The 12,445-nt window shown below is 31.9% G+C and overlaps 1 protein-coding gene across 1 annotated transcript in view; it reads left to right on the top strand.

The window, feature by feature from the left end:
- Positions 1-10,536, top strand: part of LOC134842485 (G-protein coupled receptor 54-like) — a 201,155-nt gene extending 190,619 nt beyond the window's left edge. The window contains exon 9 of the mRNA XM_063858847.1: positions 10,109-10,536. Coding sequence (XP_063714917.1) covers positions 10,109-10,183 — 75 coding nt within the window. The 3' untranslated portion in view covers positions 10,184-10,536. The remainder of the gene's footprint in view (positions 1-10,108) is intronic.
- Positions 10,537-12,445: the final 1,909 nt, after the last annotated feature.

Here is a 12,445-nt window from a genome sequence, read left to right as displayed (position 1 = left end):
TTTTGTTTGAGTCGGTAATTTTATATGTGACATCAGTGGGTTTTGCAATTATTTGGTAGGGTCCTTTTCGGAGGGGTTGTAATTTTTTAGAAATTCCTTTTTGAGTATTAAAATTAGGTATTAAAACAAATGTTCCAATTTTTAAATCGGAAGCTGGTGTAAAACGTGAATTGATTTGTTCATTTATGTTTTGCCTTTGTAATAACTTTTTCGTTATTTTTTGGTAAATTTCATTGTGTTTCTTATCTCTATTTAAAATCCATTCGGTGTGTGTACCGGAGGCTAATTTAAGAATTTGTGGGTGATGAAAATGATCTTCATCGTGTGTATGTAAAGGTAGGTTATAACAAATTGAGTCTTTATTTGGTTGACAATAACCTTGTGCGTTTTTATGAGAATTTGCTGTAAACATTATTGGTTTGCGTGGCTTTTGGTTAAAAACCATTTCGTATGGTGACATTCCTAAAGTTGTCGTTATTTGTGAATTATATGCTAAGGGAAATAATTTTACATCTGCTGACCATTCGGTATATTTTGTATCATTTCCGTTGATGATACATCTAAGATATTCTTGTAGTGAACGGTTCATACCTTCGACTAAGCCGTTTGTCCAAGGTGCATGAGATGTACGTGGTTTGTGTTTAATGTTGTATAAATGACATAGTGTTATTATTTCATTATTTATGAATTCTGTACCATTGTCTGTGACTAGAATTTCTGGTAGTCCAAATTTTGCTATCCAGTGTTCATAAAGTGTTGTATATGCGTAATAAGCATTACAATGTGGTACTGGGTTAAGTGCTACATAGTGTGTGAATGCGTCAACAATTACCATAATGTAGGAGTTTCCTTCTGATGAGGGTGAAATTGGTCCTTTCGTATCAAATGAGATACGATGATTAAAGTACAAACTTTGTCCTTTAAAATCTTGTTTTTGTGCTATTTGTTTTTGATTTGGGTAAGGTTTATTTAGTTGACATACTATACAGTCATTGCATAGTACTTTTATCCAAATTGGTGCATTTGGGAAATAAAAGTTTTGTATAAAATTTGAATATGTTTTCTCTGATCCAGAGTGTCCTTTAATATTTTGTGTATGTGAAATATTAAAAGCTATAAGAATCATACTTAAAGGGAGACATGGAACTGTAGATTCATTTAGGTTATACTCTAAAAGGTCTGTATTTTCGTTAATTGTTGTGTTGTTAAATTTGCGAAAATATCGGAGGAGTGTTTTGTTTCCTAGAATGGTTGAATCTGCTTTGATAGGTTTAGTTTTATATTTGTGCCATGATTTTAGTTGTCTAATTATCGGGTCAAGATTTTGGTATTGTTTCAGTGTTGAAATTGTAATTGTTTCTGTTGGGGGGAGAAAAATGTTTTCAATCTCGAATTTAGATAAGGGTATTGTATCAAGTGGGTCGTGAAGGTCAAAAACTTGATTTATTGTGTATTTTGAATCATTTGTTTGTGGTCCTGATAAATTTATTTTATCAGTTAAATCTTCTTTTTCAATTAGTGGAAAATGGTCTTTCTTAGGCAGGTGTTGTTTTGTTCGTTTTTGTTGGGTGTTATTTTTTATCCATTGAGAATATGGGATTGGTTTGAAAGTTGATGTTCCAAGTAGATCAACTTCATAATGATTATTTTGACAATCTAAATAAAGTGGGAAATGTTGTAAATTATTTATTTGTGATTGTTCAATATCAGTTTTTACTGCATATTTGCATTCCAATCGGGGTGATATTTCGTTTTCTGCAAGGTAGAATTTTATGTTTTTGGGTATTTCAACTGTTGTTTTTCGTGTAAGTAATTCAGGTGGTGTATTTCGACTTAAGGTGTCTGGTAATGCAAGATTTTTTCCTGCAGTCCAAACTATATGTAAGTTTGGAAATTTCATTAGAATTAGTTGAAATCTGTAAACTCGGTGGTTTGGGTTAGATTTTTGTGTAAAGAGAAAGATGATTGGTTTATGGTCTGTGAATAGAACTGTTGGATGTTTTGATCCAAGTATCAGAAATTCATATTCTGTCAGTGTGTATATTATGGCTGTACATTCTCTCATTAGAGTTGAGAGTCGTAGCTCTGCTTGAGTGAATAATCGAGAATTTGCTGATATGAGGTTCATTTTATTTGTACCATTATGTGATTGTAATAGTGCTGCGCCGATGCCAAAGTTCGAAGCATCGCACATTGCATAAAATGGTTGATCAGGGTCTGGAATTGTGTTTGAAATTTGTTCAGTTAAAAGTTTCTTTATTTCTTCGAATCGTGTTTGATGTTCTGTGTTCCATTCAAAATTATTTTGTTGTCTAAGGATGTTGTAAAATGGTCGTAGATATAATTGCATTTTATAAACATATTTACTTAAAAAGTTTAACATTCCAAGGAATTCTTGGATTTTCTTTTTATTTGTTGGTGGTTGAAGTTTTTGAATAGCGTCAATGCGTGATTTCAATGGAGTGATTGTTTTTCTTTCTATGTTATGTCCTAAGAATTTAACTCTTGTCAAAAAGAAGTGTGATTTATCGGGGGCGGCCTTCAGATTTTCGTTCTGAAGTATTTGGTGATATTTTTCTAAAACATTGAACATTTCGTCTTTTGTTTGTGATTGCATAAAAACATCGTCTAGATAGGTGATTGCGTTTTTCTTGAGTATTAGTGGTCTAAAAATTTTGCTCATAAAAGCTGAAAATGCTGCTGGTCCTATGGATATTCCATAGAATAAGCGGTTGAATTCATATTGTTGGTTTCCGATAACAAATTGTGTTAAACGTCGTGATTGTTCATCTAGTGGCATTTGATTGTATGCACTATTCATATCGGCGGTTGTAAAGTATTTGCCGTTTATTTTTGTTAAAATAACTTGTATTGGTTCAATGGGCCAATTACATTTTGATTCGTCTATAAGTGAATTGAGGTATCTAGCATCGAGAACGATTTTTAATGATTCTCCTTTAGCTAGAATGATAACGGGGTTGATGAATGTGTTGCCTTTTGGTTGTTCTTCTTTATTAACTGGTGATATAATATTGTACTGTTCTAAAATATCGAGTAATCTGTTTACTTTATCATGTAAGTGAATTGGTACTTTACTTGCTCTCTGTTTTTTGAAAACTGCGTCTGGTTTTAATGGGAGATGTAGTGATGAACTGATTTTGCCAACATCGAATTTTGATGTTGCATAGACTGATGAATATTTAATTAGCTGTTTGGCTAACTTTTCAAATTCGTCTTGTGTTATTTGTGAATGTTGGAAATTAAACATTGTTAAAAATTTCTGTTGGTCCTCTGTGTAGTTACTTATATTGAATGTAGGTTTGAAATATGGAGTTTTTGTGAAATAATCCGTATTTCTGTTTTCGTTACTTATTATATTATTTATAGATAATTCTTCATTAAGAATTGTAGATTGGCAAATATCTAGTAATTGGAGTATATTATTTACGCGATAGGCTTTTTCGTGTATTGGTGATATTGTAGCGTTGGTTTCACAATATCCTAAAAGTCCTAAAGGTAATGTTACTTGGTAAGGTGTGTTGTTATAAACATGTAAGGAAATAATATCTGAATTCGAATTTTTCAAATATTTTATTGAAGAGATTGTGATTTTGAAAAATTTATGAATAGGTTTGAATTCAAAATCTGACATATAAAATTTTTGTTTGTTTTGTTCTTTATCATATTGGTGAACTTCTTTGATTGAAAAATTATAGATATTTCCTGATAGTGGTTTCAAGTGTTTTCTTTGTTGGTTAAATATCGGGTAGAATTTTGAAAAGAATGGTGGTTGTTTATTCAATCTTTGAAAAAATGTTAGAGATGTTTCTTTTGTTTTTGTATATTTATCTTTGATTAATATTTTACTATTTAGTATGTTAATTGTTGGTATATACTTTGAAATAAATGGTATTCCAATGATATTATATTTAATGTCAGTGATATGGAATATTTGTTTAAATGGCTTGTTTAGAATTTTACTTTGCTCCATTGTTCTGGTAGGGAGGAGAAATAATTGGATTTTTCCGTAGTTGATCAATGTTGATCCTTGTGCTGTTGCTAACTTACTGGAGGTTTCAAGAGGTATTAACTTTGGGTGTAAAGTTTTTATTTCATTCCATGTGGGAATGTTTATTATGTTTGATTCTGCTCCTGAATCAATTAAAAAATCTATTTCAAGGTCTGGTGGTTGAAATTCTTTATTTCTTGGGCTTTCTAAGAGAAATGGTATTGTCCAAATTTTTTCTTTGGGTTGTTCTTTTTGTATATTTTGATAAATGTGGTTTGTATTCAAGCATTTTGTTTTGGTGTTTTTATTGGTTTGATTTGTAGTGTTAATCTCATTTGTTTCTTGCGTTGTTGGTGTGGAATTTATGGGTGTAGTGTAATAATTTTGAAGAAATTCTGATTGATTTTCATATATATGTGATGGAAAGGGTTGTTCATATATGACAGATTCATAGTCATTTTCGACTTTTATCATATTGATAGCAAGAGTGTTTTCAGTATCACTTTCTGAATCTGATGATGTACAGTTTATTTGATTGAGTTGTAACGTATCAGTTACTGTGTCATCGATACCTGGAGGGTCTGATGTTGTTTCTGGATTAGATTGTACTTGATTGATTTGTCTTTGATGTTTAGGTGTACTGCTTCTGTGACGATTATTAGAGTGATTATAGTGATTATTATTTCGATGTGGTGATTGGGAATAATTTCTATAACGATTATTATAACTTGGGTGTCGATTTTGTGAATTATTTCGCGATCTGTTTTGGTAATTATTGTTTGGTCTGTTATAGTTCGATCTATTATATGAGTTATTCCTTGATCGATTGTTCGGGTAATTCTGGTTTCGGTTGTTTGAATAACTTCTATTTCTATTATAGGAGTAGTTTCTATTCCTATTGTATGATGAATTTCGTGATTGGTTGTTTGGATAGTAGTTATTTCTTGATTGGGAATTAGATCTAGAAACAAATCGTTGTGTATTTGAATTTGATCTGGAGTAGTTATTTCTACTATTTGGTCTATTGTAGTGGTTTTGTGATGAATTTTGTGTATTTCTTCGTTCTGGTGATCTTCCTCTATAACTTGAGTTATATGGGGATTGATTTCTTGTATAACTTGTATTGTTCGGAAGTGGCTTTCCTGAACTGTTGTTGCTGTGGACTGTTTTGTTCGGTAGATTTTGATCTTTTTTCATGTATTGATAGAATGATTTATTTGGTTCTTTGTATTTTTGAGGTTTATTTTGATTGTCTTGCTGTTTTTGTCTACATTCGGAAATACTATGTCCGTATCGTCGGCAATAATTACACCATTTTTTGAAAGATGGTTTGCCTTTAAAGTTTGGGTTCTTTTCATAAATATTGAGTATTTCAGTGATTTTTTCAACGAGGTCTGTCTCTGATTCCTGTATATTATTAATATTAGTGGGAGTCGTTTCAATTTTGTTAATGTATTGTAATTTCAGATTTTCCGTTTCTTCTAGTTTCATCGTGATTTCTGCTTGTTCTAATTTGTCTACTAGTTTTCGAAAATCTAAATCGGGTTCTCGAATTGAAGAAGGATGGGATGCTCTCTTTTTTATTGCTATTTTTCTTAATTGTGGTGTTAAGGTCATCATTAAGATTTCTGTCATCTTTGTGTTTTTATAGTCATGTGTATTTAGTGAATATGCTTTTCGAACTAGTGTTTCGATTCGTACTGCTATTTGCTTGATGGTTTCGTTTGGTAATCTGCGAATTTCATTACATAAAACTCTTTGTTGTTGTTTGTTTCTTTCGGAGTCAAACATTTTTGAAAATTCTTGTGTAAATCTTTTCCAGTTTGATTTTATTTCTAGAGGTAGTACTGAAAACCATTTTTGGGCTGCGCCATCTAAGGTTGTTTGTATCAACGCTGTGCGTCGATGTATCCAGTTTTGATGTAGTGGCGTATTAATTGGTTCAGGTCCAATGTTTAAAATCAGGTTTGCTGTTACTGCATTTAAATAATCTTCTACAGAATATTCAGGGTCTGTTCCTGTGAAAACCATTAAAGGTTTGTTTGATGTTATTGATGATCCACCCATAAGGTATGGATTCATTGTCATTTGTAATGATTCTGCTGCATTTGGCATTTGAGAAAAATTTGAAAGTTGGTTTCTTGTTATTTCATGTTGTTGAAGATAATATGGGAGTGGTATTTCATTTTGCATTTGTGATGGTTGATACGAGTGTGCAGTCATTGGATTTTGTTGTTGAATTGGTTGAAAAGATTGTGTATTAATTGGAATTTGTTGTTGAATAGGTTGTTGATATTGTGCATCTATCGGTTGTGGAGAAAAATTCCTATGATTTGTACGTGTTTTCTGTATTCCTTGTCTATGATATTCTTGAGTATTTTGTGCAAATATATCTGGTTGTAAAAAATCATCATCTGAGGATAAATAATCCATTTGATAAGATGTTTGTTTTTTATTTTTATTTTGTTGAAAAAATGGGTAATTTTCACTGCGATCCTGTGGAGGATTTGGTTGAAAATTTGTTGAATTAGGTTGGGTCATTGGGTTATCCCAATTTCGAGATCTTGTATATTGGTTAAAATTTCTTTGTGGTTGATAATTTGTTTTTGACGGATGTGTATAATTATAATTATGGTCTGCAAAGTTGTTTCTAGTGAATGTTTTGCGTGTTTTTGATGGTATTGTCATGGGTCTGTATGTTTGGTAATCCATATGTGAATATTTAGGGGCAACCGAAGGTTTAACGGTTGATTGTAAGGTTACCTGTGTTTGTGAAGGATTTGTATTTCTTGGTGTTGTTAAATTTGGGCGTATTGGTGAAATACTTTGTTGTGTAGTTGTTGTGTGTACAATTTCTTCATTTATGAAGTGTGATGGTGTCTGTATATCTTGTTGAGTAAGATTCCTAGTTCCATTGAGGTTTTCGTTGTGTATGACTGTAGAGTTTAAACTATTATTTTGTGTATCGGGTAAAAATGTATTATAGTTTAATGGTGTTGCATCAATTGTTAATGGTATTACTCTTACATAGTCTCTTATGTAAGATATCGTACTTATTGCTTGACTTGAGATTGATTGTGGGAAGCTTATAAATGCGGGATGAGACCATTCGGGGTCCCAAACATAATCTGATTGTTCTGTGATAGCGGTATCATCGTTCGAGTTTTGGGGTCTAAAATTTTTTCTTGCTTGTGCAATTAAATCAATATTATGTGTGAAATAATCTATTATGAACCATGCCAAGATTTTTTGTAGATCGTGTTTGGTATGTTGTGAAACGTCGTCTTTCGTGAAATTTTCTTTAATGATGTTTAAATAACTAGAGAGTAGTGTGATTTCATGTCGTACTCTTAAATGTTTAGATGTTTCTGTCGGTGAGACATTTGTTAATGGGAGTTCATTTTCTAATATCGAAATATAACTATATATTATTGCGAAAACTTCATTGGTGAAAATGGAGTTTGCTCTTTGTGAGTTATGGTATTGGATGCTTTTTATATATTCTGAAAAAACTTTTGAAAATTCTAAATCAAGATCGTCTGTTTGAATAGTATATGTTCTATTATTATGGTTTGGGGAAGTGAATTCTATAGAGTAGATTCCATACTGTTGTGTTATGTTGCATATATCTTTTAGATAGTGATCTATGATTTGTCTTTTGATTTTTACATCGGGGAACTCTGTTTTACATGGACTAATTCCGGGTTCAAATAAATTTACGAGTAAATTTTGACAAAATATGTGTTGTCCTCTATCGGTATCTGCATCTACTATAAAAGGAAAGATTTCATCATCATCTGGAGTTTCTTCACCTGGAGTGTGCGTTGAGCTCATTTTTTCGTTCGATGACTGTTAATATATAATTATTAATGTGTCGAATTGGTTGATTCCAATTGTATAGATGTACTGGTTTGTATTTGTACTGTTTTTTTATTCTTCTTTTTCCTCTTTGTGATGAATTTGAAGTTGTTTCTGAGTCAGAAAAATATAATTGATCGTGAAGTGGGTAATTTTTATCTATTGATTCTTTTAGTTTGTAAAGTTCGTCTAAACTGTTGGTTTCTGATTCTGAAAATGCGTTTCGATTTTTTGAAAATCTTTTTCGTGTTATTTGTCTTTGTTTAGTTATTATTTTCCTCTTTAGTGTTTGTCGTTTTGTTCGAATGTATCCAACTGTTTGTGTATGAGGTGTGATTACAAGGTCGTATTTTTTGTTATCTATTTCACAATTGTGTAAAACGATTGTTTGTTTATTTCCTAGGTTTTTAAATGACATAAGGTTTAGAATGACGGATGCAAAGGGTTGTTAAATGATTTCTATTTTCCTAAACTGTTAGTTCTTACGATTTTTTGGTTAGCTTAACCTGGGTCTATTTGTTCAGGATTGGAGAGAAAAGTATATCGATTCCGAAGAATGATTTTTACTTTCTCGTGACTAGTATAAGCTAAGGTGTTAACTTACTTAATCTTACTTAGGGGTAGTGATTGTGTTCAAGGGTTGGAGAATAGTAAATCGATCCACAAGGTTCAGGTATAATTAGAACGCGAGTAGTTCGTTAGATACTATTTTAAACTTACTAAGTCTAAGATTTATCCTGGGTCTGGTAAGAGGGGGGGTCAAGTGAAGGATGAATAACCGAAGTTCTTCACTGTTTATCCTAATTTGAATGATTAGTTTTGTTTAAAAATTTCTATTAGTCTTAGGTCTTTTAGAAAGGGTTGGGTAGTGAATCGACGTTTGAGGTCGTTAGACACTAATTAAGTGGGTGGGGGAGAACAAAGTTGTTCTGTTTGATCCAAGGATAAGCCTTGATGATCAAGTTTGAAATTTAATTAAGTAGAAAATGATTTAAGATCCAAGGATAAGCCTTGATGATCTGATTTTAAATTAAGTGACTTTAAGTTTTAATAAAGTTTTAAATTTGTGTAAAGGAAAGATTTAGTGTTTTATGATGTTAGTGAGTTGATGATTGCTGTTATGTTTTAGGTGATGAAGCTGGAACAACAGGATGATTTATGATTACTAACCATTTATTGTCATGCTACTAATTTTTATTTTTATTTTCCAATAAATATTTTTCAAACATGTTTTTTATAATACTGCAGAGTTTTAGGAAAACGATCTTAGATCTTTTTATCAATCGTTATTGTATAATATTAATTTTGTTTAGCGCCTGAAATGATTTTGAAGAGTAACTTCAAGGTTTTATGTTTGCAAATGGAAATCTAAATTCATTGCAAGTAGTATTCGAAATATAAAAGTTTGTTCTGGCTTTTGCCGAACTATCATATAACTATACGGCAAGTTTCTACTTTGTCGTATGTCGTCTTTGGTTCGAGGTCTTCTTCCAATTCCGGGTAGTTCTGTTATGGTTCGGAATATTGGCTCTGATCTATTGAGTCGGAGAGACATTTCAATTAAATTATTGTCGTATAACATTTTGTAAATGTTTTTGTCTAATTTCTAATCTATTTTTGGTTAATTCTAATCTAGTAAGGTCTTGTTCGAGACTTATGGTCGCACCAGATGAGTTAGAACCGGAGTGTAACTCATAGAGTAATTTCGGATAGGGTACACCGTCTGCTCGTCACGCTATCTTATTTTCGGCCGGATAGATTCGTGCAACTTCTTAGTCTAATACCGATCCTAATCTTACTCTTATACTATCTAGTCTCAGGTTGTTTAACTAGTCTCTGCTAGGCTCAATAGATCTAGGGTATACTGGTTTATTGCGGCTGCTGAAGTGCTCGGGAGAGTCCAACTAATTTCTAAGTTAAATTCAAATCTCTCTGGTGCTGAAATTACAAGTAACTTCAGCACTTACAAATAAGTGGGTTGTTAGTTAGATGGATCATGATTGGTTAATATTAAATACTTTACATTGGTAAAACATTTAATTTATCCAATCATAAAATATAGTTTAGATCAGGTTCCAAAATGCATGTTTGACACCAAAAAGTGATATTGTAAATCAATTTAAAATACTTTTCGAATCCGAGAAATTCACAGGGGATGTTGTATGAAACTGGTGTTTGAAACTGGATGGTGTTTGAAACTGGCCTTTGTTTTATTTTCATTTACAATGTCTGTTTCTTTAGACTGGCAACGCCGGACACAGTGTGAGTAGAGCCAGCAAAAACGGACAAAGTGTTCCACTGGCATCTGAAATATGACGAAGAAATCAAGCCGCCCAAAAACTAAACAAGAAACGTTAATCAAAATTTATTCATAAACTTTGTTTGTCACATTCCACATCAGAGTCAGTGTCCGCGGAGCTAGTTAGTTAGATGTCCATTTTTTAGTCATTGTTCAACCAATTATTTTGTAAAAGTCACTTAAACGCTTTTTTTTTGAAAGGACTAAAATTCGATTATTTTATCGGCTCTTTACCTTTTTACCTCCTACATTTGAATTTCAGGTTTGAAAAGCTAGCACTACGTTGTAATAATGTAATGAAAATTTGCATGGCGAAGAAACTAGTTATTGTGCACACAGTTTTTCTTCATACCTTTTATCGTAAAATCACGCATTCAGACATTATAACATGTAAGAAAACTAAAAAGTTGAAAATTAATGTGTGAGGGCGAGTGGAAAAGAGACAAAATAATTACGAAAAGATTCCAGAGCTAAAAAATGCTTATCATACCACTTTAACTAATTAGTGATTAAGAGTCATAAGAATTTTTTGCTCTTTTCCACTCCCCATCTTTCAAAATTTTTAGTTTTACGGTTTTTTCTACATTTTAGTATGGCTAATTGCGTGATGCTACAATGCAGTGGACGAGGAAAAAACCTGCTTAAAATTGTGAATTTATTCATCATACCAAGTTTCATTAAAAAATGGTGAGGGGAGGAAAAAAGCGAGGAGTTTTTTCCTAAAGACATAAAATTTACAGAAATCATTTAATTTTTTGTTTGCTAAAAGAAATAATGTGTTTTAGTTTATATTATGTTATTTAAAAAGTTGCTAGTTAGTTCGATGTCTATATTGTAGTCATTGTTCAACTCATTTTGTCTTAAAAAAATTAATTTGAATTGGTAATTTTTTATTCAAAGGATTATTATTTTGATAACTTTTTGGCTGCTTACCCCTTCACCCACAACACTTGAATTTCAATTTTGAAAAACTTTTTTTATGTTGTAATAATAAAATGAAAGTTTGCATGATGAACAAAAATTACTGTTGTTCTCACATTTTTTCTACGTACCTTTCATCGTAAAATTTTGCATTTAGCTATAAAAACACGTCAGACAACTATAGAAATGTTGAAAATACAAAAAAGGGGTGACGCTAGAAAAAAGCCAAAAAGTTTGCCAAAAAATTTCCGGAGCTCAAACAAGTTCTTCTTTGTTTGTGTGGTAAGAGTTTGCGGCTCTTTTGCAATCCTCCATCTTTCAAAATCTCTGTGTTTTTATAGTTGTGTTACATACGATGGAATGGATGGGGATCGAATCTGTTCAAACTTGTTAATTTGGTCACCAAGCCAAGTCTCGTAGCAATGTGACTATGTTAAAATAGTTTTTAAAAACTGTATATGAAAGCTGGGAGGAGAGAAAAAAAGAGAGAAAATACGCCGCGTTTTTCAAGCCATAGTCTTTTTTACCAAAAAATTTGAATCTAATTAATCAGAATTTTCAATTTTGCTTACATATATTGTATTTTGTGTGAAATACTGAACTTTCGAGTTTATTTGAACATATCGGAATGCTTGAAGTTCAAGTAATCCAACCTCAATTAATGTAAGTTTTTTCATTCTATTCATTAAGCATGTAGCACTCGCGGGGTGCTACCCGATTATAATTAATCAAACTAAGCAAAAAAAGGAGCTTTAGGCGCGTCGTAGATGGTTGCACATAAACTACAAGGTTGTCCGTATCACACTGTACTTCGAGTGGTGGTATACAAAGCAGCCAAAGTGTAAAGCAGTCGAAGTATCAACCAGCCGACAATACGTAAGTGTTGTATAATAGTTTTGCAACAATTATTTAACAATTACAAAAATTATGCAAATTTATTTAATATGATGTAACTTTTTGGCTGGCTTATTTACTCTGCTTTTATCGGTTGGTTTATATCTATCTCCATTTTGAGTATACTATGATTTGATTTAAAACGTAACAAGTAAATTTATGTTTACTTTCTTAAAAGAGACGTACCATAGCATGACTAATTTTGGCTACAACCGCCGTACCAAGCGAAAATTCTGGACGCAAAAAAAGTCCTTGTCGCAAAAAAGAGCGGGACAAAAATAACTCTTTCAGCTTGGAAAGTGGGGAGACAAAAAACGGACTATCCTTAAGACAGGACTGATAGTCTTTAATAGATCCTCATCGAGTCACAGAAAGCTCAATTATAACATATATACCTTGGTTCAAAAAAAGTGGCCGCTGAAATAATAGATTTTTCTAAGCATTGAGCAAACAAAATAATATAA

Source organism: Symsagittifera roscoffensis, chromosome 3, assembly GCF_963678635.1.
Source record: "Symsagittifera roscoffensis chromosome 3, txSymRosc1.1, whole genome shotgun sequence".
NCBI classification, from domain to species: Eukaryota; Metazoa; Xenacoelomorpha; order Acoela; family Convolutidae; genus Symsagittifera; species Symsagittifera roscoffensis.
The sequence above is the reverse complement of the archived record's forward strand: the minus strand, read 5'-3'. Positions and strand labels throughout refer to the sequence as shown.